Source organism: Ixodes scapularis, unplaced genomic scaffold (assembly GCF_016920785.2).
Source record: "Ixodes scapularis isolate PalLabHiFi unplaced genomic scaffold, ASM1692078v2 PGA_scaffold2__306_contigs__length_199485367, whole genome shotgun sequence".
Lineage (NCBI taxonomy): Eukaryota > Metazoa > Arthropoda > Arachnida > Ixodida > Ixodidae > Ixodes > Ixodes scapularis.
In genome coordinates, this window is record NW_024609857.1 from 162,809,387 (window position 1) to 162,835,535 (window position 26,149).

General features: G+C 46.9%; 1 protein-coding gene and 1 pseudogene across 1 annotated transcript; one reads left to right on the forward strand and one right to left on the reverse strand.

The window, feature by feature from the left end:
* Positions 1-260: 260 nt before the first annotated feature.
* Positions 261-1,130, reverse strand: LOC121836644. The gene has a single exon (XM_042291604.1). The coding sequence runs from the start codon at positions 1,128-1,130 to the stop codon at positions 261-263; it is 870 nt and encodes a 289-aa protein (XP_042147538.1).
* A 10,947-nt stretch (positions 1,131-12,077) lies between these two features.
* On the forward strand, positions 12,078-26,106 carry LOC121836645 (annotated as a pseudogene).
* The last annotated feature ends 43 nt before the right edge of the window (positions 26,107-26,149 follow it).

Below are 26,149 nucleotides of genomic sequence, written 5' to 3' on the forward strand. Positions count from 1 at the left end.
TGTGTGCTTCACCTAGGGCGATGTCAACTGCTTGCTCCCCCCCCCCCCCTTCCAGACCCTCGCCCACGACTATTTTCTTGCTCCGTTAGTTTTGTCTTGCACCTGGAAGTGGCTTTTGTGCCCATCGGTCCCCGCCTTCAAGGGGGAGAGTGCTGATCTTCCCCCCATGGCTGCCACAATGCCATGCTCAGCTTGAAAAATAAGGTACTTGTTTTTACGGTGGGGTTATTTGCAAATACAGACAAGTCATCGCTATCTGGTTATGGCCATATGAAGCAAAGAAATGCAGAACTCTCTCCCATCTGGATGGGCAGGAAAAGCTGACATGCAAGCAACACTTTCTTTTGATCATCGTCCTGCTCTCTCTTTCGCTTTTGCGGATCTTGAGCTGCAATCAATGCCCCTTTCAGGTTACACAATCCAGCACAGACCAAGATGATCTTGTTCATGATCTTCTTGTGGTGGATTGGCAGGGGTTGCTTGAGAATTCGATAGGTCTTAACCCTTCCGATGGCTCTCTCGACGTGGATTCGTAGCCTGGAAATTCTCCTAGATTCCGTCGCTTCCTTTTCAGTTATCTGCTTTCGTCCTCTAGTGAAAGCCGGTATGTTTAGCGTCACCCCCTTCTCTCTCATCTCCGCACTCAGGCTGAACCCCCTGTCTGCCATCACCTGATCATCGTCGGAGAGGTACTCGGCAAAACAAGAGTCCTCCACTATGAATTTGTCAGATGCTCGCCCTCCGTACGCACACGACACAAACATGACAAATCCACTGGGTGCAACAGCAATTAAGAACTTTACTGTGTTGCGTCCCTTATAGTAACTAAAGGACTGCCCTCTGGCGTACAGCCTTTTTGGCATTTGCAGAGGTACCTCACTGCAATCAATGATGACCGTGGTGTTCCTATATCCACCTTCAATGAATTGCACAGGCATGGTTGCCAGAATCACCTCCTTTGGTAGCCACACTATCACTTTGGATAGGATGTCTGCCAGTACGCTCATCATCTTCCGGAACACCTTTCCGACTTGGCCAACCGAGATTTCGAATCGCCGCGCAAGGTCCCCATAAAGTAGTGACAGACGCAGGCGCATCAATGTCATTAGGACTTGATCCCCAATGCTCATCGTGCCAGACCTGTGCACCGCACTAACACTAATGACGAGTTTTGAAAAAGCGTCAAGGTTAAGGCCTGTGTAAAAGGAACAGTCCGCTTGCGACAGCGTTTCATGGAGCGGCAAAGACACTGTTTGAGTCTCGGCTGACTTGGTTATTGTTTCTGCTTTTGTCGCATAGCAGTGCTCTGATGAGACGTAGCTGAAATTATCTTCCCACTGCGTAGCGCAGTCGACCATCTGAGGTCTTGCTTGCACACTACACTCGATATGTACTAGGAGCTGCACCTGGACTAGCACCCTCTCGCTCAGGGGTGTTTTCTGGCGTCGAACTAGGACATAGGTGAGACAATTCAGTTAACGGAGGTGCAGGTGCAGGCAAGATCTCTGACGAAAGAGAACCGCTGTCCGAGTCAAAGTCGTCGGGTGTCAACGAAGAGTTAGCGGTACACGGCGTGGTGTCTTCATCACTGGTAGTGTCAACTGTTGAAACTTCAAGGCCTGCTGGGCGTGCTTGCGGGTGCCTTTGAAGCTGTCGCCTGCCAGGTATCACCTAAAATGTAAATTTTATTGATGTCATTCGACATGAAACTTCTTGAACTGAACCTGGAAGCCAGGGGATGCCCAATGCTTCCTAGTATCCTTTGTCCTTAATTCATTACTCTTACTTAAAGACCCAGTCTCCAATGCAGGCCCTTTCCCCTCGATGCCCCTGGGAATAAAATCGGGGCGTGTGTCCGATTTTATCGGACACACATCCGATAAAATCTGTTTGTTGTTTAACGAGGGGCCCCTGAAGCGATGCAGGCAGGCCTTCTTGATAACTTCTGGAGCACTATCTATACCTGTCTGAGATGGTGGCCTTGCAGCGGTGCCTGCCATGCCTACCCACTTTTTCTTTTGAACATTACGCTTGCCAAGGGTGCAAAACTCTGAAGCAATGAAGGAAATGTCAAGTTTTCTAGATGTAATCACTGCCTTTCAAATTCTGTTTCGTATTGCGCTCTTAGTCTTAGTCTGTGTTTGAAAATGGCGGGTCAGCTGTATGGAAGCAGTCCAGCAAGCGTGGAATGGAGCAGAGATTATATCCCGGAGCATCGGTGAGAACAGAATACTGTCTGCCCCAAGGAACTCTTGTGGCATATCTCACCGGATGGTTGTTTCCTACTGCAGCCCAGGGAATTGAAGAATTTGATTTGAATTGAATTGAATTTGGGAGAATTGTACCTTGGTCTATGACGAATCGAAGCAGCACAGTTTTATGGAGCTGCCAACTGAACCTCCTTTGGACTGATTGTTGAAGGGGCTCATTTATAGTCTGTTGTGCACCAGATCTATGGAAACGGCTTGCAACTCAACTGGTTCGGTGGCCGTATCTCCAATTCCGGCACCGCCCAAAAGGGCCGACGTGACAATCAACAAGAGAGATGCTGCGACGCCTGGTCATGACAAAGGGTTTTTAAGCGACCTTTGACAACTTGGGTGGGACTGATAGAGATGAGCGATCCATAACTACAATTTTATTTCGAACAAGGTTTAGGTTATGTTATTATTGCAGCCGTGCAAGAGAACAGCTGTTGGGAATACCGAATTGGCAGAACATACAGGCATACAGACTGGGATGCCAGATATGGCAGAAAAACCGGAAGACCAGGAGAATGCCAACCATTTTTTGTGTCCTTCAGGCTTTATATCTTACTTCTGCCCCTTCATCCCCCCACTTCACGCACTCCGCGGTCTGGGCTTCTAAATGAGGTTGTGTAGCATCGCCACAAACTTACCAGCACACCAGCACTGCTTAATCACTTGACCAGAGGAAATAAAGCAAAGCACTAGAGATTACTAATTTTATTTACCTTTCTCTGGTACCCAAGCTTCAGCATTGGCGTTGGATTTATGGTCGTTGGCTTGCCATCGAGGAAGTGTACAGAGCACACCTGGGAAACAAAAATTTATATAGGATATTACGATGCGACATGAGAGACCACAAATATATTTGCTAGCTACGAGGTCATAAGGTCAACAACAAACAACAGTTATCGAGAAAAGAGTCAAAGTACAGGCTAGCTGGTGGAAGTCAATCATTTCGTCGTTTACCCTGAGACTGTTTTTTTTTTAAAAGAGCAGAAGTTACTTCTGCTCTTCTAAAAAAAACCCAGTCTCAGGGTAAACGACGAAATGGTAAACAACAGTATTCCTCAAAACTGGCTTGTGAACCACATCTGGCTCTTCGTGGATAGAAGTGCAGCTCTTGTGATTCCAGAACATTCAAAATGAAATATTGTTGAATGTTGATGGCATCGAAGTTTTCTACATGCAATCACTGCCTTTCAAATTCTGGTTCGTGTTGGGTCGGTGGGTATGGGAAAACATAACATTGATCAAAACAGTCCCATTAAAATGTCTTCTAGATCTTGTAATTCATTTCTTTCCAGCATGTAGAGCAAATTCAAGTGCCTTCAGCTCTTGGATTTGCTACACCTCTGTAGAAAACTCAATTGCTGAGCTGCAGGTGCTTGTATGGATCCAACCAAAAATATACCAAAACTCGTCATCCTAAAAAAAACACAAACAAAAACAAAACTACCAACTAGCCCAGGCTTCAGCCCTGCTTTTACTAAAGTTATACCAGTGTGTCTTATTTGGTTAATGGGATTTGATGAAGTGATCAACGCGGTTAGTGAAACCAGGACAGTTTTGAAGCGTTGGGCCCCCTTCATTTTGTTTGGAGTTTCTTTCCTTTTCTAAACTGTACAACAATGCACATATTTCTACAGGACAAAGATATCATTTGCACGCAAGTTGAGATGATTGATGTTACATATTTAACGTTCAACCTGAGCCCCCACTCGCTTTCCTGCAGCATCTGCTGCTCGTTCGTTCAGAATCGACTAGACCCCCACCTCTGTTGTATCCATCACGCACGCCAAACGTACGCATAGAAGAAAAATTGTTGCTACACTGGCACTCACTCTTGAGTTCTTGCTGGGAGTGAAGTTTTTTCTTCTGAGTGCGGCTGTCCATTCTTGTCGAGAAGCTGGATGGGACGGAAACTTGTGGAAGCCGTACACGTCGCATCCGCACTCGTCTCTTATGCAATTGTGTGACGGGCAGTGGGTTTCCAAAAGGACCCTCTGTTTCTTCTGGTTGTTTGTACAACCAACAACGGCACAGTGCCGTCCGGACGAATTGCTCTGGTACATTACACGGCGGTAAACAAGACCGACGCCGGCAACGTGCTAGTACTGGGAAAGGTCGCGGTCTATCGCCCCTTCGCCACCCCCCCCCCCCCCCACACACACACTGCGAGCGTCTGGGTTCGAAACTATTAATTGCCAGTTCTAAAGGATGGTACTTACTTGAAGTGGGAGCTGGAATTCTACGAGGTACCAGGAGACACCTACTATCGGGCAACGAAGCAGGGTGCCTGTGGGGGCGGAGTCTAGGAACGCTAATATTGTGACAGGCGATCAGTTATGATAACAGACAAAACTTCGACTCGTTTCTTCAGAAGTTCGCGGTGATATTTTATTAGCCCTCGTTACAGCACACCAAAGATCTTAGGCAGTGAAATTCACATCACGCAGGCTCGTGCGTCGTAGTCAAATGAGCGCACTCGACGACGAGGTGTAATGAGCTACTAAGCTTCACAAGGAAAATGCGCATGACAAAAAGTTTTGAGGCAGTCCAAAACACCGATCAAGCAGACGCACGTATGTACGCACGTTTACTCCGGAGTCCATGAACCCGACGGCGCAAGATCAAAGCGATCAAAGAGCACCGCCGCCATCACCACCCGGTTTTCTCTGCGCGACAACGGCACTGCAACGGAGGGCACTCGCCTCGGCGTTAACAATCCGCGAAATAGATGAATTTCCCACTCTTGAAGCCATTCCAAATAATAAATGAAAACACCCCGACGTTGTAGAACATCTGACGACACAAGGGTGCCGAGCGCGTGCTCGGCATCTTCGTTGCTCGTGAAGGCCTGCTTATTTGTAGTTGAGACGACGATTCCACATCTTTCGTGCCACTCGTGGTGCTTGCAATAACTTCGAAGGGCAGGGAAATCTTCTCACGAGGACGTTGAAGACACGCAACACCGGAGCCACCAAAGCAACCGTACAAACCGTCCCCATGTTTGCTTTTTCTTCGTCACTCGCGGCGCGGTCAACTCGTCGCGAGATGTTTTCTGGCTCGGCTAGATGCAAACCAACAGCGGCAAAGTGTCGTATGGACAAACGGCTCTCACATTACGGGCACTGTACTCACATACCGCGGTAAACAGGACCAATGCCGGCGAAACGGCAGTCGGTACACCAGCGAAGAAGCCCTGGCAGGAAGGAGCGGCGGAAACCGACGCAGCCCGCCCCCCCCCCCCCTTCCCCCCCCCCCCCCCCCCCCGCCGCCGTGAGCGTCTGGGTTCGAGATTATTGTTCGCCTTTGCTCCTTGCGTCGAGGCTAAAAAGAGCACTTCCGGACAAAGGTCTATAACATGGGAAGTAAATGCAACGGGGTAAATAGAGATAAGACTAGGCCTTAGGCAGGGTTGCCCATTATCGCCTTTGCTGTTCATGTTGTATCTGAGAGGATTGAAGGATAGACAAGAGAAGAGCGGGCTTGGATTCGACCTTTCGTACAGTAAGCTAGGCCAAAAAATTCAGCAATCCTTATTGGGATTGATGTATGCGGATGATATCGTACTGATGGCTAACAACAGGACAGAGTTGCAGGAATTAATGAGCATCTGTGGTAGGGAAGGAGAGGAATTAGGTTTAGAACTCAGTAGTGAAAAAAATGGAGTCATAATTTTTAACAATGATGAAGTTGAGAGGCTGAAGATACAGAGCTAGTAAATACAAGTATCTAGGAGTATGGATATTTGATGGTGCAGAATATCTTACTGAGCATGAAAATATCTAATAAGTAAGGGCAACACAAATGCAGCTGTAATGAAAAAGAAAGCACTTTGAAATTACAACAAGTATGAGGTGGTGAGAGAGATTTGGAAAGGGATCATGGTGCCTGGCTTGACTTTTGGAAACGCAGTGCTATGCATGAAATCCGAAGTGCATGCAAGACTAGAAATAAAACAGCGCGGAGTAAGTAGGTTAGCTTTGGAGGCACATTGCAAGACGCCAAACCAGAAAGTACAAGGAGACATGGGATGGGCGTCATTTGAGAGCAGGGAAGCTGTGAGCCAGATAGAATTTGAGGATCGGTTGAGGCAAATGGATGGGGAGCAATGGGCACGAAATATTTTCAGCTTTTTATACATGAGGAGTATAGACACGAAGTGGAGATAGCGCACTAGGAAATTAAGAGTAAAGTTTTTAGGCTATAGTGGAGTTACGGAAGAGCAGGTCGCAGTTAAGAAGAAAGTTAAGGCCACAGAATGAGATCGGTGGCTAGAGGGAATACAGACAAAGACAGCTCTGGAAAGCTATAGATTAAACAAAACAGTTATTGCCAAAGAAAGCATTTATGACAATTCTAGGGGAAGCTCACTGTTGTTTGAGGCGAGGACGGGTGTTTTGCGAACCAGAACACACAGGGGGAAGTACCAGAAAATGGATACAGTGTGTACTGCTTGTAGAAAGGAGGACGAGACGGCTGAGCTCTTGATACTCTACTCTAAAGGGCTTCACCCTATGCCTACCGAAGACAACATAGATTTAATAAAGTCATTGGGTTTTAGAGCCAGCGAAGGAAGAGTGGATTTCAAGACCGTAGAGATTACCAAGCAAAGATTAAGTGAATGGTGGCAGAAAGCGAGAGAAACCTAGGTATTTTCTTATTAACTGATGGCAAGGGGGTTTTATAGCCTCACTTTCTTTTCAGTGCGGAGTGAATATAGTTTTCACATTTAAATATTCTAAGCTTAAAAACAAAATGGCTAGGTGGCGTAAGCTACCGCCCGATCCAAAGGGCTTAGCTGCATTCATCCATCCATCCATCGGGGCGGCGCGACAGGCAGCGTTCGACTACAGTGGCTTTAAGGGGGTTGTGTAGTTACCGCGTAGCTTCCACTATGCATCGGAAACGGCCGCTCCTTGGAAGACGGTGTAGGTGGCGCTTCGATCCGTAGCACCGTTATAGTGCCTGCATCGGCCGGCAGATAGAGGCACCCTAACACGCTTCATAGCCAATATCAATACCCCGGAAACAATTATTTGTTTCCAGTGAACTTCCAACAACATGATTTGTGTTCGTAGGTGAATAAAAATGTGAAACTAGCACACGAAAGTGTATTCGACAGCTGCGGATCGGCCGGAGCCAAGCTGGCCAAGCCGGAGCCACAGCCGGAACGACGGTGCTGCAAGCGCCAGCGCCACCCGCGGCCGTCTTCCAACGCTGTGCCGCTTCTCTGGTTTCGTTCGTTACACTACCCCCTTTAAGCCATTGCAGTTCGACGCTGCGTGACCTCCTCGACGTCAAAATGAAGCATGCCGTATTCCACGCCGGCCGCGGCCGCGCCAGCGACGCCGGACCAAAATGCATCACGCGCTGGCTCCCGGCAGCCCTCGCGCGGGAAGCGCAGCGAATACGAGCAATAGCAGATGACGGGAGGACCACTCCGTGTGGCGTCATGTTTGAAGAATCGGACTCGGTCGTCGACAAGCTTATCGAGGGAATTCGTTTTCACCCGTGTGTCTACGACACGAGGAAGCTTGAGTACCGTGACACGGACAGGAAAAGCAATGCTTGGGAGGCCATTCGGGGGCTGTGCGTTTTCCCCACAGGTAAGCTATTTCGTTAAAGTTGAGGCTTGGGCGAGTTGGTTTCGTTGCTCCGCACATCCCCTGTGTTCCGCTGCTGCAGCAGATGCGGTCATGTTTTGTAATTTGCTTTAAAGGGGAAGCTTTATATAAAAACGCTACACTCACATTTCGTTGTTAACGTGGCGGTCGTGGCCGGATAAAAAGAGAGAGCGGATACGCAACGGAGTTTTTTGGCTGGGGATAATGCGTGAGCGCGGGCAGGGATCGTCGCGCTATCCACTTGTGCTTATATAGATTGTAAACAAAATGCAATGTGCCCCAAAGAAAATGTGTAGAGATGAAGGAAAGCGTGCGCGTAAGCGGCGGCTGACAAACGACGTGTGGGCCCGACTTGGACGTGCAACAACAATACAAGCGCGAGTTTTCGTCGTGCAAGATACATCCACGCCATCGCCCGAACTTGGCGCTAATGAAAGCGCGAGAATTGACCTTTTTCATAGTTCGGCCACGATCGTGGCGCGCCCTCGCGGGAATCGCTCGAAACACTTTTGGTGGCTCTGGCACCGTCTCTCCGTCGTCCGCGCCAGGCCTGGCGTGCCTCCCGGTCCATGTGTTTACGTGTCTTCTCTGGTGGCGTTGTTTCGTCTTTCCCCATTCTGAACGTGTCTTTCTGTCTTCGTTTGGCGTGCATATTTTCTTCGATATGGCTGAGGACGACCTGGAGGATTAACAAAAGCTACTGTCTACGATACAGAGGACCTCGTTCGTTTTTATACCTTCAAGGGTGCATAGACATCCGACGCTGCGTCAGTTTCTACCATCGACTCGGAGCCACTTAATCGTCACTTCGGTATCGCGTCTTACAATTGGCTAGTAAAAGAGGGGTCCGCTTTCAAGGCAGAGTCGCAGAGTGTTATCTATAGTAATGGTGACCAGTTTCGATACCTACCCAAACATCTACTCTGTGCGGAGCTTGTGAGCCCCGTTTATAAGGCCCGGCCACTACAAACAGCTGATTTTTCTCCCCTTGATCGCTTAAGTTATTCGAGCTTATTGCGTCCGTCACTTAGCCGTCCTGTGTACCGCGCGAACGCACGAGCATCACCGTATTCGGGTATGTGTAAAGCGCGAAACACATGTACGACGAAACCGTCCGATCCGACGTCCGACCGCGGAATACGACGGTCGGAGGCGAGGGTTTTCAAAGCTCTCCGATGCTACGAAAACCCTCTCCCCCCAAGGTCATTCCGGCAGTCCGCACGTCGGATCGGACGGTTTCGTCGTACATGTGTTTCGCGCTTAAGCGCGAAACACATGTACGACGAAACCGTCCGATCCGACGTCCGACCGCGCAATACGACGGTCGGAGGCGAGGGTTCTCAACGCTCTCCGATGCTACGAAAACCCTCTCCCCCCAAGGTCATTCCGGCAGTCCGCACGTCGGATCGGACGGTTTCGTCGTACATGTGTCTCCCGCTTTAAACAAACTAGGGCGGTGTGAAATCCGGGCGGTCTTGATGTCGCGAAGGCTCGCCTGCACCAACAAAACGTAAGGAAAGGTACGTTAGAAACGATCTCTCTTTAAACTCAGCACGTTTACGAACCTTCGACAAAGTGAGCCCAGCAGACAAAGGAGTTCACGGTTGGTTGCCAAGACATTCCATCAGGGTTCTGTCTCCGTAAAGCTTAAATTCGTTTCGCACGCTTTAAATGTTTTGCCAGCGACTGATATTTTTATCTGTTTTTTCTTCTCTTTTCACATGGCAAGACGCGAATGTCTATAGCGCACGCCTGAAGGACGGAAAGCTTTATCATGTTATTCTTTACTTGAGTACCGTGTATGGCGTGATTACGTCACACAACCTCGCGTGCAATTTACTATTAACGGAAAAATAGTCATAATGTAGGCGACCTGGTGCAAGTTGAACATGGTGGTAAACTTGATATACGAATATGCATCGAGAACAGGGACGAAAACAGGACTTCTTTTAAGAAGTCCTGTATCCTTGATCTTTTATCCTTTAATGTATTCGTATCTATTCACCAACACGCTCATTTTCAAGCAGTAAACCTAAGACTGGTGTAGGAAAAGAAAACGCAAAAAAAGAACAGGCATCGTCTCAAGAGACGTTGACTGTTCTTTTTCTGTCTCCTTTTGCGTTTTCGTTTTCCTACCCCAGTTTCCGGCTTACCATCATGTTCAGATTTACTGTATTTTAGTTAAAATCAGAATGTCGCGCCGTCACATTGATGATCCAGCCGGCTGACACGGGGGATTCGCCTCCTAGGCTTTTGAAAGCAGGGCAAAAAGGGCGGGGTGTTTGACATCGAGTCTTTTTGTGCACCACCCGCAAAGGCTGCTGAAACTCCATAAAGGCTTCCATTTGAACCATTTTTGCTTTTATTTGTGCAACCTACAGCTGCGCGGTGGTGAGGCGCGACGATTTTGAAGCCAAGCCGCGAGAATAGCGGAGGAGTCAAGCCGAACCATGCACTATCTGTGCGACCGAGCGGACGAGAGAGCCACCAAAAATGGCGCCTTTCCCTTTCCTCCCTGTCTCTCAGAGTCGGCGCATGCGCCCAGCGATCTCTGAAAAAGGTCAATTCTCGTCTCTTATTTGAAACGAAAAGACGCCAGAAATGGTGCACTCTCGCAGGAAACGCGTCCTCGTAGTCAGATTACGCGCATGCGCCGTGCTGGCGGCCCACCGACGCGCCGCGGGAGCCGCCAGGGCCGCTTTTGACGCTCGTGGCGTGACTGACGTGACGTAGATAACTTCAGTCAGGGTTCGCTGGCGCGCGCGTTACGTCGGAGTATAACAGAGCCTTATGTCTATCCAAAACTGTGACTTCACTGAAATTTGCTGGCACTTGCAGTCCCTGCAGTGTGAAGGTAGCAACCCTCCGACAGTGGCCCTGAGTGAATATGAATGCTCCGAGTCTATTATTTAGGCAGCGGCCCGTCTGTCCAACGTACACCTTGCCATACGATAATGGGATCTTATATACCACGCCAGACACACAAGCCACAAACGGCACTACGTGTTTTTGGTGGATATGTTTCTCGACCGCTTTTTGGCAATAGCACCGACCTTTGCACATATCTGACCCATTTTTTTGTGAAGCAGAGAACACCACAGGGACACCACAGCGACCTCCGACTTGTTTAAGGTTATGGGAAACCGGATGAAGATAGGGCACGACCACCATTCTTTTTTTTTTTTGTCGAATTCAGTCGTCCTCTCCCTCCCTTTAGCTTTTTTCAAACGGGAGGTAGCCACCTCAGTCAAAAGGGCAGATGGAAATCCTGACGATTTCAATCTTTTAACTTCGCAATTAAAGCTTTCCTTCATCAAGTGGAAGCAGGATTTTTTAGGGCGGACCCGAGACAAGAGACCGCTATACTCATCTTAACCAATTTAGAGTGGCATCGCCTATAATCCAAAATGCCATTCTTTTTTTTTGTGCGCGGACTAAATGACCACCAAACGCGACCCTTGTCTCGGGTCCGCCCTAAACAAGTCCTTCTTCCACTTCATAGAGGGAAGCTTTAAAGGCCAAGTTAAAAGGTTGAAACTGTCAGGATATCCATCTGCCCCTTTGACTGAGGTGGCCTACCTCCCTTTTCTTCCTTCCTCCCTTTGTATAATAAAGAACAGTTGTTAGTTCAGCACCGTCCTGTCGTGTTTGTTCCTTTTCTCTTGTCCAAGTTTCTTTGCCACTGTCTCTTCCCAAGATGTTCAAACTTTTATATATTTGCTCCCAACGCTCGCCCTGTGTTCTCTGTAGTTTTTGTGGCTCGTGTGTGGTGTTGGAATTGTCGAAATGCAGATCTATCAGCTCCCGCATCCAGCAAAACTTTTAAGGAAATGTAGTAGCTTTATAATTGACCAAAAAGCAACACTCCTCAGAGCACAGCCATGATCTGGCCCAGCGCACTGAAGCACTTCGTTTGTGCACGGAAGATCCATGGAGCTTCATTAACGTCAGTTATCAGAACCACGGAGCAGAGTGCAAGCTCTACAAAATAGTGGAGCATTTACACGCGTGTGCAAAAAAGTTAAAGAAAGAACTCGAATGCAGCTATCGGTGAATGCTGACGCCTCGCTTTCTGTATGAACCAATGCAAATATTTTATGAGGTATAGCTATCGGTATATATTTATAAAAAAAAAATAGGAATCGCTCGTCTATGATCGTCTTGACAAACGATGCCAAGCGTTACCATTTCGGAACGACTTAGAATTCTTACCCTGTGCGAACAGGGCATTAATCAAAGAGAAGTAGCAAGACTGTGCAGTCGCCCATTGTGCTCGATTAACAGAATATGGCAGGCGTTTCGGGACGACCAACGAGCTGACAACCTCCCGCGTGGATCACAACCGAGGGCGACGACGGAGGACGAGGACCGATGGATTGCGGCCGCTGTAGCCGATGATCCGACACTGACCACCCAAGAAATAAAAAATTAACTCAACCACAACGTGAGCGTGAAGACTAGGCGAATGTGACTCCACCAGGCTCGTCTGCGTAGCCCCGTCACAGCAAAAAAAGCTAATACTTTCGACAGCCAACAAGGAAAAACGGTTTTTGTTCGCTAAAGAACATTTTGCGATCACTTCAGTAGACTGGCAGAACGTGCTGTTCACGGATGAATCTACGTTCACTACTCGCTGGGATCAACGTCAGCGAATATGGAGAGCCGACAACACCAGATAAGAGCACTGAATAGTCACGTGAGAGCTTTATCATTTTCTTGCGACTGCAGGTTCATAGATTACTCGACTTACAATCTGCATTAGTTCACTAGCTAAGAAGCCAGAACATAGTTTTAGGTCCTTGAGTAGCACGCTCCAATTAGCACAGTGTCAGTGTTCCTACAAGTATTTACACTCGTTAAGCTACTTCATGATACTCTCGTGATATGAGACATTCCTCCGATAAAAGCTGACACAAGAATTGAATTATTTTTTTAAGTTCAAGCCATGCAATCTTCAGCGCATTGCAAGTAGACCCCGTTGAGCTGCGAGCGTGCGCTCTCGAAGGACGGACTGGATCCTCTGGTTCGCTTTGAGGGCTACTTCAACTCCGCGGCGTACGGAGAGCTTGTGGAGTCGGAGCTCCTGCCGTACGTACGCTTTGGGTGGCCCTCTCAGTGACTGTTATTTCTATCTACAGCAAGATTGCAGCCCAATCCACAAAGCACGGTCTGTGACCGAACTGTTGCAAGACAGAGGTACCATGACGCTCGGCTGGCCAGCCCAGGGAGCCGACCTGAACGTCGTAGAAAACGTTTGGGGGGGGGGGGGGGGGGGGGGGGGGGGGAAGGGGGCAATAAAAAAATAACGTTTCTCTTGTTTTTTTTTTTTTCGGGCGATTACGCGACAGCAGTTTACACATGTGCAAGGCAACCCGAACCGAGGAGCTGACGTCAGAGTGCGAGAGGGAGAGCTGCTCACTGACCCCTACGGGTGCCACGAACAATATGCTGCCAGAGCTCGACAATCTGCCACCATTCCCCAAAATAGTGTGAGCATTTATGCGTTTTCACGCGATTGTTTTGTTTTGAGCTCTTTCTCTTTAACTGAATGCGACTATTTCGTAAACATGAATATACCAGTTTTCGTTTCCATCTTTCAGCAGGGACGTCAGTCATGTTACTGATGATGGCGAGCGACCTGGGTAAAGCCATATTACCAGCCCACCGCAAGGTTCGCATATTGCGTGTTCAGATAAATTACAAGTTAACCAACAAGACCATGCTAACCAAGCCAGAAAGGACATACGACGTAAAGCCTTCCGAAAATTAGCTGCGCCCATTTTTATTTTATTTAAAAAAAAGCCACCATGGCTTCACAATTATGGTATTTAGATTTCTAAAGTTAGTAATGGCTCTTGTTGGCACCCTATGGAACGGTCCCCCCTTAGTGTCTGCTTTCTAACGTGTTTGATGATCTATTTTTTTTTATTATTACTAACTTGCAAAGAGCATGCTATTGCTCAAGTGCAAAGTTCCCTCAAAAACGAAGGAACAAAATCGGCAATCGATGAAATTGGCCGACCTGGTCTTCAGACTCGGAGCCGCGATCATTTTTTTCTTTCACGCCTGTATCCCCGTCATCCTCCAAGTGATCTTGCGGGAAGTGCTGAAGTTGAAGACAGAAGATTCACAACTAAAGGCAAGCGTCCAGGGAATTGGTGCGCTGGGCGCCTGCACAAAACGCCGGCCAACCACCTGCGGAAGGACCTGCATTGCCGCTTCACCACCAGGAGGTGCAGGCTCTCGAGACCCAGATCTTAGAAAGGAACCACCGCCAAACCCTTGTAAGCCAATTAGTTAACTCAATTTTCATTTCACAAAACATTTTATAGAGTATCCATGAAATGTGAAAACAGGCTGATTATGTGTTTCAACGGATACATACTTATTTCTTTGTTTGTTTTCTTCATATAGATTGGCTTTCTACGATCGGTGGCGGCATGGCGCACGAGACAACCGTTAGCATCTTGCGAGCTACCCTGACTGACCAGCTAGCAGCTCAGTACAGCTGGTCTGGAGCAAAAGGCAAGCTGCACTTCTGAACGTTGCAACTTGCCAGCATTTTACATGGTGAGCTGACTTGTTTTGCCCATTTATGTGAATATTAGTCCTGCTCGTTCCCCAGACGCTGTCAGTGCCAACAAAGCCCGGCCGATGACCCAGAGGGAGTTTCAGGTGACCGCAATGGGTTGGCTGAAGCGCGCACAGAAACGGGTTGAGCAGAAGCAGAAGTGAGGAGCCTCTTTTTTGAACGTCGCATCCTCTCTTGACTTTCTCTTGAATTTGAGAGTCACCTTAAATCTCCATATTTCATCATATTATTTGCTTCCAGCCCGTTTTCCAGCCTGCATCATCCATGGACGGCGCCTGCACTCCACCCTGACTGGAACCCTTATTTATTCCGAAATGATTGTTTTTTCACCAAGCTGGTGTTTCTAACCCGCGACTGAAATTTTTGGTGTGTGGGCTCCTAATGAATCAGGAGGTAATTTCAATTTGTCCAGAGGTGTACTCCTAACAATAGAAATCGTCGTGCAAATGCATTTGCTACGTAGGTATTTCGATATCTACAAAAAAAAAAAAAGACAATTGACATGTTTCACGATGTGCTCATAGGTTAGATATAAGAACAGGCTTAAAAAAGCATGAATTTTTACGCTTTTCGTCTTTTATTTGAAGGACAAAAATTTTAGTGTTTTTAACATGTCAATGTGTCGTCAAAAGTATGAAATTAGGCGCACAGATGAAATGCCGGTTTAACATTTTATGAGCTTAGCTTTAGTATTGCGGTGCTATTCATACATTTTTTGTTTGTCGATATAATGTCGCCTGTGGACATGAAGTACATGCCCGACGTTTTCTAGACTTTGAATATACGTTCCATACTCAACCAGGCATCCAAATATCACGTCCATTTGACGACCTGTGGCTATTTTCTGTGCGACGTGACATATTATTTTACTTTTTTGAAACATTGATGTAACATTATAGATTAACATCCCGTCTAATTTAGACTTGCACTCGACGTTTTATGGTCGTTAAATGGGACGTTATGTCAGCGTTGATGTAACATTATCATACCTGTGCGCTCGGTGTTTCTTGTCGTTAAATTGAACGTTATTGTCGTCTACTGCAAACTGTTGTTGCATGCTCTCAAGAGAGAGCGCCACCTCACCGGTGCACGGGACAGCGGGCACAGGTTCACGCAGCCAGCGGCGTTCAAGGAAACCTCGGTAGAGGCCGCCAAGAGTCACGATGACGTCAAATATGTTGATCACCCACTCCGGCAACTAGGATGGGTACAGCCGTTAACATCCACGTTTCTTCGGGGCGCCCTTTTTGCGCTCAAACGTAGGGTTCTTGTTTCCACTGCCTCAAAATATGGCGTTACGATCGACACTGCCGCCGGGCCGGTGGCCATGGCACCGGCGCGACGGCGCAACCGGTGCAACGGTCGCCGACAGCCGATGAGCGTGATCGCCAGTTCCAAGCGTTCTGCGGAAAACGTGGTGTTCGCTCGGTCCGCGCTAATTTGACTTCGAAAGTTCTGGTGCTCTCGGAAGAGGATACCTTGGCGCTACTGCGCTGCGAAATGGTGCGGGAACTCCAACAAGCCGAAAGTCTTGTCGTTCCTTCTATTCCGAAAGGTGTTCCGAAGCGAGATGTAAAGTTTCGTTTTCGTCGCTTTCGTTTCAAGCCCGTTCCATGTGGTGCGATCCTGGTTGCGATTTTCTGTCTCGTGCGGCAGAAACCCCGTGAACACAGCACTTAGCACAGATTTGTTTTCGTTTTTTCTTACGTATGAGCGACGTTGCACCTGAAATTTGCAGGCAGATCGAACCGTACCACGTGCTAAGCGCACAGGACGACACAGGCATTTTGGTGCTCTCTTTTTGCTCACAGACCCTTGCCTTACTTTTGTGGGCAAGCTTGAGTGCTTTCAGGCGTGCATTCTCAATCTGGTATACAAGGATGATGTGATGAAGAATCTTAGTGCTTTCATGACAGAACAGTCGGAGACCTTCTCTGTCCAACAATCGGCTAGAAGTTCCTCCAGATGTTCTGCTATGAACCCTGGTGAATTTACGCCTTTTAAAAGAAGAGATCTGCAAAGACCTCATTTGAAAAGGTCTGCAGCTGATAGGAAAGCACAGAAACCGTAAAACAAGTCATCTATCAGCTGAATAACAAAAAAAAATCATATTTTTTGTCTAAGAAAGATTGAAGTTTCTGCTGATCAAAACTGTGGTGGTGCGATGTCTTTTATAAATCTATATTTCTTTCATTGTGCTCTTTCTTGCTTCTCGTGCTATCTGTTCTAATGTTCCGTAAATTTTATCATCTGTATTTATCTTCCATTTTATGTATGAGATCTGTGTAAATAATAAAGAATGTATGAAAAGTAAATGTGTGCTCCTTGCCTCCTACCCACTTGAGGAGCAGCTTCTCAGAAGTTGCGCTACAGTGGTTTATGAAAAAAGATATAAAATAAAAGCCCCAGAAGACGAGAATGAAATCGACGAGAAATGAAATCAGGAAAGCGAACCGGAGGGGGGGGAGGGGGAGGGAAGGTGGGGCAGCGAGCGGGGGCTTTGATTGATTGATTGGAGTTTTATGGCGCGAGAGCTACCAGGGCCAAAATGCGCCAAGTGCATAAACTATTGCAGAAACAAGGGTTGAAGAAACAGAGCTATAAAAGCTGATGATCTAATAAGACTATGAATATGAGTTGTGTATCACATAAACATGAGTTCTGGATATAAAAAATTACGATGTCTATGAATTTTAAGATTACACACTGACCATAATCTACAACATTTTAAAATATCTACAATGGGAGTGATATATTTTATGAATAAAAGTTACAACCGGTGTATGTAGCCAGTTTAAGAAATTCTAAAACACGCCAAAAAGGGACTAGAGGTTGATCACCGAGAAGGAAGGCAGGGTGAAACGGGAGATGATATCTAAAAAGTTCTGGAAAACATGCCCGTCGCTGTTCATGTAGGTGCCTGCAGTTACACAATATGTGTGATACAGTCACTACCTTGCCGCAGTGCTCACACTGTGGAGCATCTTCACCACAAAGCAAATGCAGATGTGTCAAGCGCGAGTGGCCAATCCTCAATCGAGACATCAAAACTTCATGGAAACGATTCTTGTGATGGGAACTCTCCCACACCTCCAAACAAGGTTTGATAACGTGTAGTTTATTGTCAATTTCCCCATCCAATTCTGACTGCCATACTTTATTAATTGCTCTTCTGAAAGCGGGCTTAAATCTTCACAATGAAGTTTAAGGGACATTTTATTGTTATCCTTGATAGAGGCGGCTAGCTTATCTGCCCTTTCATTACCGATAATTCCTACATGGCTCGGCACCCAGCAGAGTTTAATATCGAGTCCTGGTAGGAGAGCACGGTGCATCTTTACACGCACTTGTTAAGCAAGCCAGTTTTTTTTGTGTCGGTAAGAGAACGAACTGAGAGCAGGGCACTCTGAGAGTCAACAAACAAAATAGCTTTCATCACATGATTCTCTAAGATATGTTCAACGGTCATCATTATACCATAAAGCTCAGCAGTAAAAATACTTGCAATGCTATCGATACGTCTTGCTTTCTTGTACTGTGGTGAAAACACTGCAGAACCTACGTAGGGTGAGGTTTTGGCCCCATCGGTATAAAATTGTAGGTCCCGTGTCATTAAAACCGACAGCTCACTTGAAATCTTGTGGATTTCCACATCTTTGCCTACCAGCGAAATAGTATTGGGCGTGTGTTACGGGCCTCCCGATTGCGACTCACTTTTCACTGAAAACTTTCATGACAGCCTGGAAAAAGTTCAACGTAGCCACCCCAAATGCAATGTTTACTTGTGTGGTGACTTCAACTTTCCAACGATCGATTGGACTGTCCCAACTTCTACTCGTGAAACCAGAGCATTTATTGAGACAACCCTCTGCTTTAACCTCACCCAAATGGTCGACCAAACAACGCGCGGCTTAAACATTCTCGATCTTGTCTTTACATCCGCACCTCAAACAATCACTTCCCTTTCCTGTTCAACTGGCCTGAGTGATCATTGTTTGTTACAAATCTCTCTTTCCTTACATTCCCATATCCGTAGTCCTATTACAAAACAAATTCGGGCGTACAACAAGGCTAACTACAGCGAACTTAACACCGGTCTCTGGTCCTTCTATGAATCCTTTTCTGATGCCTTCTCTGCTAGATCTATTGACGATAGCTGGTCCTTATACAAAACAAAAATAAACGATTTAATTAATACCTTTATCCCACTCGTCAAAATTAGGTCCGATAAGAATCAGCCCTGGTATAATCGTCAACTCGAGAGCCAACGGAATAAAAAGAAAAGACTCTACACATCAGCTAAGCGACTGGCAACAGACAGTGCTTGGTCACGCTACTTGAGTGTTAACAAAGAATGTCACACGCTTGCGACAGATAAAAAAACCCTTTTTTAATGATGACCTGCTTTCAATACTAAAAAACAATCCCAGAAAATTCTGGCGACTCATATCACCTAACGAGAACCCCTGTGCCATACGATTAACGACTGACAGAGGCACACGTATTCTAGAGGCTGATAACCCGATGGTCCTTAACGACCACTTCAAATCAGTCTTCACCATTGAAAACATGGACAACATTCCTCCAGTTGGTGAAGTCGACTACCCATTTATGGCGCCCATCGCTATCTCTGCACGCGGCATCGAAATGCTTATCGACGACTTAAAAATATTCATTTCCCCTGGCCACGACAATATAAATTCAAAATTTTTAAAGAACACCAAAGAGATCTCTAGTAAAATCCTCTGTCTACTCTTCCAACAATCCCTAGCCACAGGCCGAATTCCCACCGATTGGAAGATTGGCAAGATTATCCCGAACCATGGTGACCGTAGCCTAGTTTCAATCTACCGCCGTACATCCTTGACGAGCGTGGCATCCAAATTGCTCGAGCACATCATATTCTCCCACACAGTATCTCATCTAGAAAATAACAATTTTTTTTATGGCAGCAGCATGGTTTTCGTAAGGGGTTTTCGTGCGAATCACAACTAATAGAATTCACTCACGACATTCACATAAACATGAACCAGTACACTCAAACTGATGCCATTTTCTTAGATTTTTCCAAGGCATTTGATCGTGTTCCTCATTGCCGACTACTCGCTCAACTCTCTTCACTTCACATTGACTCTCTTACACTTTCCTGGATACGTAATTTCTTAACGCTACGAAGCCAATGCACAGTGTGCGGTAATTACCAATCTAATGTGTGTGATGTAATTTCTGGTTTGCCACAGGGAACCGTGCTCGGGCCTCTTCTTTTTTTAATATACGTGAACGACTTACCCGACTCCATCTCGTCCAAAATACGCCTCTTTGCGGACGACTGTGTTGTTTACAGGCAAATCACTAATCCCGATGATCACATAATTCTCCAGCAAAACCTAAACTCCATCAGTGCTTGGTGCGACAATTGGCTTATGTCTCTTAATGGTTCAAAATGTAATGTAGTAACTTTCAGTCGCAAACAATCGCTATCGCGTCATTCATATCTTTTATATAACTCGCCCCTCTCATTCTTATCCTCTTACAAACACCTTGGTGTTCATCTCTCTGACAATCTATCCTGGTCTAACCACATTGACGCCACTACAAGTTCTGCATCCAAAACACTGGGATACTTGCGACGCAATCTTTTCTCTGCACCACCCCATCTACGCAAGTTAGCGTACGAGACATACGTTCGCCCTATACTCGAATTTGCTTCCGCTGTATGGAACCCCCACCAGAAATACCTTATCAATCAGATCGAAGGCATCCAAAATCATGCAGTTCGTTTTATAACATCAACCTACTCTCGCCAAGCAAGTGTCTGCTTTCTTAAAAACTCTGTCCTCTTACAACCACTTGAAATACGTCACACCGCTGCCCTTTTATGCATCATTCATAAATCACGCTATTCTAACCCTAACGTTATCGCCCCCTGCTTGAGCCCCCTAACCGAACATCTCGTCGTTTGACCAACATCCGAAGTTATAAGCGCATTTTTGGTCATACATCTGCGTTCAATAATTCCTCCTTACCATGCGCAATCATGCATTGGAATTCTCTTCCTGATCATATAACCGCACTTTCCGACCCTACAGCATTCCGATTAGCTGTTTTAGATTTTTAAGTACTAATTAGTTTTCGTTTACAGTGATGTTCTTGCCCAGATAATGAAGTGTTATATGTGCTCGAATCCTACAATTTGTAATATACACAATTTTGTTATAGTGGTTTTTCAGTTGTGATATTGCTATCCTGTTCGTACTGTTATTTTTTTTTTCTTCTTTTAAGTGTTGACTATACTGTAATTCGGAAAAAATCTCCCCCTTGTGTAATGTCCAGAAATGGACCTTCAAGGTGTTATGAATAAATAAATGAATAAATAAATGCTAAAAACTCCTGCTGAATCACAAGAGGTTCGACTGATTTCTTATGAAATTTGGCCAGTGACCAGTCGCATGAAACTTTTACTGCACTCCAGGGAGGAATGCTCTCGACCCTTGTACTCATGCTATTCTCAGGGATTGTAAATTGCAGGGAGGTTGAAATACTTTGAAGCCGAAAGCTTAATGGTAGCACAATGCTTGGCTTGTTTTCAAAAAGTCGTAAGAGGGAAGAAGTCTGTACACAGCTAAAGGCGGGATGTGCTGGGTCAGATTTAACTTTGTATCCAAAACAAAGAGTAAGAAATTGTCTCCTTTTTACTAAAGAAATTTGCTACGCATCTGCGCATCTGCATACAAGCTCAATATAGGCGAAGTGCGAAAAGCTCCTGTAGCAAGTCAAAGGCCAAGATGATGGACATGATCTAGCATATTTAAAACAGATTCCCGTGCTGATCCATACACAATTGCACCGTAGTCCAGGCGGGAACGAACCAAAGCATAATATATACTTATGAGACATCGCCTGCAAGACCCCCAAGACATGTGGGAAAGTACTTTGAGGATATTAGACGCTTGCAGGCATTTCGTCTTTAGTTCCTTGATATGGGCCAAAACGGAAGTTTCTTGTCAAAAACAACTCCTAAAAATTTGTGCTCTTGCTTTACAGGTACAGATGTACTATTGAGTTGTAAACCGGGCTCAAGTGAAAGGCCACGCCGCACTGAAAAGGGCACGCATACTGTCTTTTCAGGAGAAAATCTAAACCAATTTTCATTGGCCCATTTACTCATTTTATTTATAGAGACCTGCAGTTGGCGCTCGCAACCCGAGGTTGGAGGAAGAAAAGGAAATCTGCACATCGTCTACATACAACGAATAGGAGACAGATGGTGGCATCGTTGCAGCCAGGCTGTTTATCTTCACTGCAAACAGAGTAACGCTCAATACACCCCCTTGGGGGACCCCGTTTTCTTGAAGAAAAACATCAGAGAGTGTGGAGCCAAACCTAACCTGAAAAGTCCGGTTAGTAAGAAAATATTGTATGCAACGCAGCATTCGGCCACGGATGCCATACATGTGCAAGTCCTTGAGAATCCCATAACGCCAAGTAGTATCGCAAGCCTTCTCTAGGTCGAAGAATACCGACACACAGTGCTGTCGATGTACAAAAGCTTCACGTATGGAAGTTTCCAGGCGAACAAGATGATCTAAGGTTGAGCGACCCATTCTAAATCCACATTGATTCGTATCTAAAATTTTTTCAGTTTCCAAAAAGTGCACCAGTCGCCTATTTATCAGTCTCTCGCACGTTTTCCCGAGACAACTGGTCAGCGCAATGGGACGATAACTCGTAGGCAGTGAAGAATCTTTACCGGGTTTCAGCAAGGGAATTATATGTGCACGTTTCCAGCACTGAGGAAAAACAGAAGCTCCCCACAAATGGTTAAAAAAAGTCAACAGATGGCCTAGGGATTCGCGGGACAAGTGCCGCAACATTTCATATTTAATTCTGTCAGGTCCAGGTGCAGATTCCTTTTTTGTTGCAAAGCCCACCTCAAGTTCACACAATGTGAAAGGCTGGTTATATTCTAGAGCATCTGATCCAGACATACCAATTGGCTGCTTTCCCGCCATAGCCCCGAATTTCTGAAATTTGGCAGTGTAACTGGATGAACTAGAGACTTCTTGAAAATAATTTGCAAGACAATCTGCCTGGCACTCTAATGTGGGCACAGCTGAGGGTAAAAGAGGTATCCTAAAAGAAAGATAATTGCCCCGAATTTTCCTCATTCGGTCCCACACCTCTTTTGAAGTAACAAAACTGTTTACTTTCGAAACATACTTCATCCACGAACTCCTCTTGGCTTGCCTCCTTGTCCAACGAGCCTTTGCTTTACTTTTCTTAAATTCACTTGTACCTAGTACATGGGTAGCGACAAAAAGTGCCCCAGGCCTTGTTCTGAGACCTACGTGTGGCAGTACACTCCTTGGTCCACCAAGGCTTGCACCGCTTCGGAAGATTCCCCGATGTTTGTGGAATAGAAATAGATGCTGCATTTATGATTCGGTCAGTAATGTGCAAGGTTGCATTCTCAGGCGACATAGATAAAAATTCGGTAGAGTCAAGCACCACTTCCAATGCAAAAAGAGCCCAGTCCTCCTCATCCAACTTCCACCTGGGGATGCTGGTTCGAAGAGAAGGGAGTGATGTCATACTTTCTAAAATCACAGGAAAATGGTCACTTCCAAAGGGATTGTCTAAAACCTTCCATGAAAGGCATGGAAGTAAGGATGGTGATGAAAGAGACAAATCTATAGAGGTGAAAGTATTATGAGATGCACTAAAAAAAGTTGGATGACTTCCATTTAATAGGCAAAGGCCAGATGATAACAAAAATCGTTCAATGACCCCACCACGGGAGTCTTGGCAGGCACTGCCCCACATGGGGTGGTGCGCATTAAAATCGCCTAAAATTAAAAAAGGTTGGGGAAGCTGGCTAATGAGTCCTTGAAGGTCCTGTAGACGCAGTGAAATATTTGGGGGTAGGTAAATTGAAACCAGTGCAATAAGGCGGTCAAGAAGAACACGGACTGCCACTACCTCCAGCGAGGTCGTGAGAGGAACTGGAGCACAGGCTAGACCGCTCTGGACAACAACACCCACTCCACCATACGAATTGCTAGATGATGCACGGTCCTTTCTGAAAACTTGATGGCGCCGTAAAACTTTGGCATGCGTGTCCCTAAGATGAGTCTCCTGCAGACATATGGCCACAGGTCGATGCTCATCAAGAAAAAAATTTATGTCATCAATATTAGATAAAAAGCCGCGACAATTCCACTGCATGATACTATACTTTGGCATCTAGAGAGGAAAAATGTATATATACGAAAAGAGATTTAAAAGGAGATTTTAAGGTTTAAAATCTATCTTAACACGTGGCGTGTTGTTCTTTAGGAGGGTCTTTCTGCCTCCAAGTGGGCTCACTGGCGACAGAAAGGGAGGACTCTGATCCTGAGAGGGGAGCATCCTCCTCGGACCTGGGCCCACTTTCGTCCATGGACTCGTCTGTTGCCGCCGGCAGCTGACCCTTGGAGGTCGACTGCTTCGGCGGCTCCCCAGGCTTCCCCTGGGGAGCAGAGGTGCGAGGGTGTAGGCCTTGGCCCTTAGGGGCCAAAGGGCCAGGTGGAGCAGGGGGGGGGGGGGGGTGGGGGGGGGGGGGGGGGGTCAGCCCCTGCCCTGAGGTGGATGCTGAAGAAGCAGCATCCACCTTACGGTTCGAAAGCGGTGTAGCTGGCACCACTCCCGATGACGCAGGGGACCTCGACGGAAGGCGCAGATCGTCCGTAGAAGTCTGTGTTCCAGTCGAAACCACTGGCCGTACCGGTCCCCTATGTACGACCTGGGCATACGTGCCATTGGAAACAAAGGCGAAACGCTTTTTGGCATCAATATAGGAAATGTTTTCATTAACCTTCAAGGTGAGAATTTCTTTTTCTTGCTTCCATAATGGGCAAGATCGGGAGTATGCTGAATGTTTTCCATTACGGTTAATGCACTGAGCTTCGTTCTCACACACATCAGCGACGTGCTCCTTACTAGACCATTTGGCACAGGTCTCGCTGCCCCGACAGTTCCGCGATCCATGGCCGAACCTTTGGCACTTAAAGCAGCGCTGAGGGTTCGGCACATAAGGCCGGACACGGCACTGAAGGTAGCCTGCCTTTACATTAGAGGGTAGAGTCGTGGGAGTCAAAAGTCAGAATGACATGCCTGGTTTTGCGTTCTATGCCGTCGCGACGGATGGTGATGCGTCGTGCTGCAACCACTCCCTGTCCGGAGAGACCCTCAACTAGCTCTGTATCTGTCAAGTCGAGCAAGTCATCTTCAGAGATGACCCCTTGGACGGTGTTCAACTTTCGATGAGAAGTCACACTGACCTTGTAGTCTGAGACAGAGTTCAGGGCTAAGAGTGATTCACTTTGTTCCTTTGTGTTTACCTCAACAAGGAGGTCGCCTGATGCCATCTCTTTGGCGCTAAAGTTCGCACCGATAATACCTTCAAGCAATTTGGATACTAAAAATGGAGAAAGTTTAGCCAGTGGCTTTTCGCCCTCGGAGTGCAAAACAAGAAACTTTGGAAATTTAAAAAGATCAGGGGTCTTAGTCGGAATGTCAAGGACTTCGGTGCGGGTCCTTTTCAGGGCCCGATCAGTTGGTTTAGTTCGAGAACCCATAAAGATGGGAAGGAATTTCAGTACGCCACGCACAGCCAGACGTGGGCGGGCGAACCCGCATGGCTCGGGGTCTGTGGAGACGCCACTCTCCAAACACCTGCCTTCACAGTTGCCCCCTGCGGGGTGTCCACAACGGGTAGCGTGGGAGGCTACCAGAAAAATATTCCACTTCAAGAACTTTTCACGAAGCCACTTACGTCCTTCGCGAAATCACTAGGTAAAGATGGTGACCTTCCTGCACATGACGCCAGCAAGTACCACAAAGAAGCAATACAGGCCGGGAAGAACTTCCTCGCGTGTGTCCGCGTGCCCGAAAAAGATGTGGCCAATCAAATCTGCAGTCAGCGTATACATCAAGTAAACGACAACCGAAACCGCCTGTTGCCAATCATAGAGTCGATCATCTTTCTAGGGCGCCAGGGTATACCACTGCGTGGACACAGAGACGACGGAACGCTTCTCGAACGGTCAAGTGAGCCCTCGTTGACGTCTAACGAGGGCAATTTCCGCGAGCTACTGCGCTTCCGAGTGTCAAGCGAGGACACTGAACTGCAGAAGCACCTTGCCAGCACGTCATCCCGAGCCACATACGTCAGCAAGACAACCCCGAATGAACTAATCAAGTGCTGTGGACACGAGGTCTTGCTACACTCATCCAGTGGGTGCACGAATCAGGCGCCTACAGCATAATGTTCGATGAAACGACCGACGTATCTCACACATCACAGCTGAGTCTCGTCCTGCGGTACGTGCACAAGAACATGGTACGAGATGACTTCATACAATTCGTTGACCCGCGCAGTGACAGCGACGCTCTCGACGTCAGTGTAACCGAGCCTATTCTGACAGGGCAAGTACTCGGGGAACGGGTTGTAAAAATGTTGAAGGGTCTAGGACTCTATCTCGAAAGATGCGTTGGCTTGGCGACAGATGGCTGCAGCGTCATGGTGTCGGAGCTATGTGGTGCCGTTTCCGAAATCAAGCGGTGCGCCAAACGCAGTTCACTGCCCTTGCTTTAACCACGCACTCATCTTGTCCTTGTCCAAGTCATCACGAGTTCAA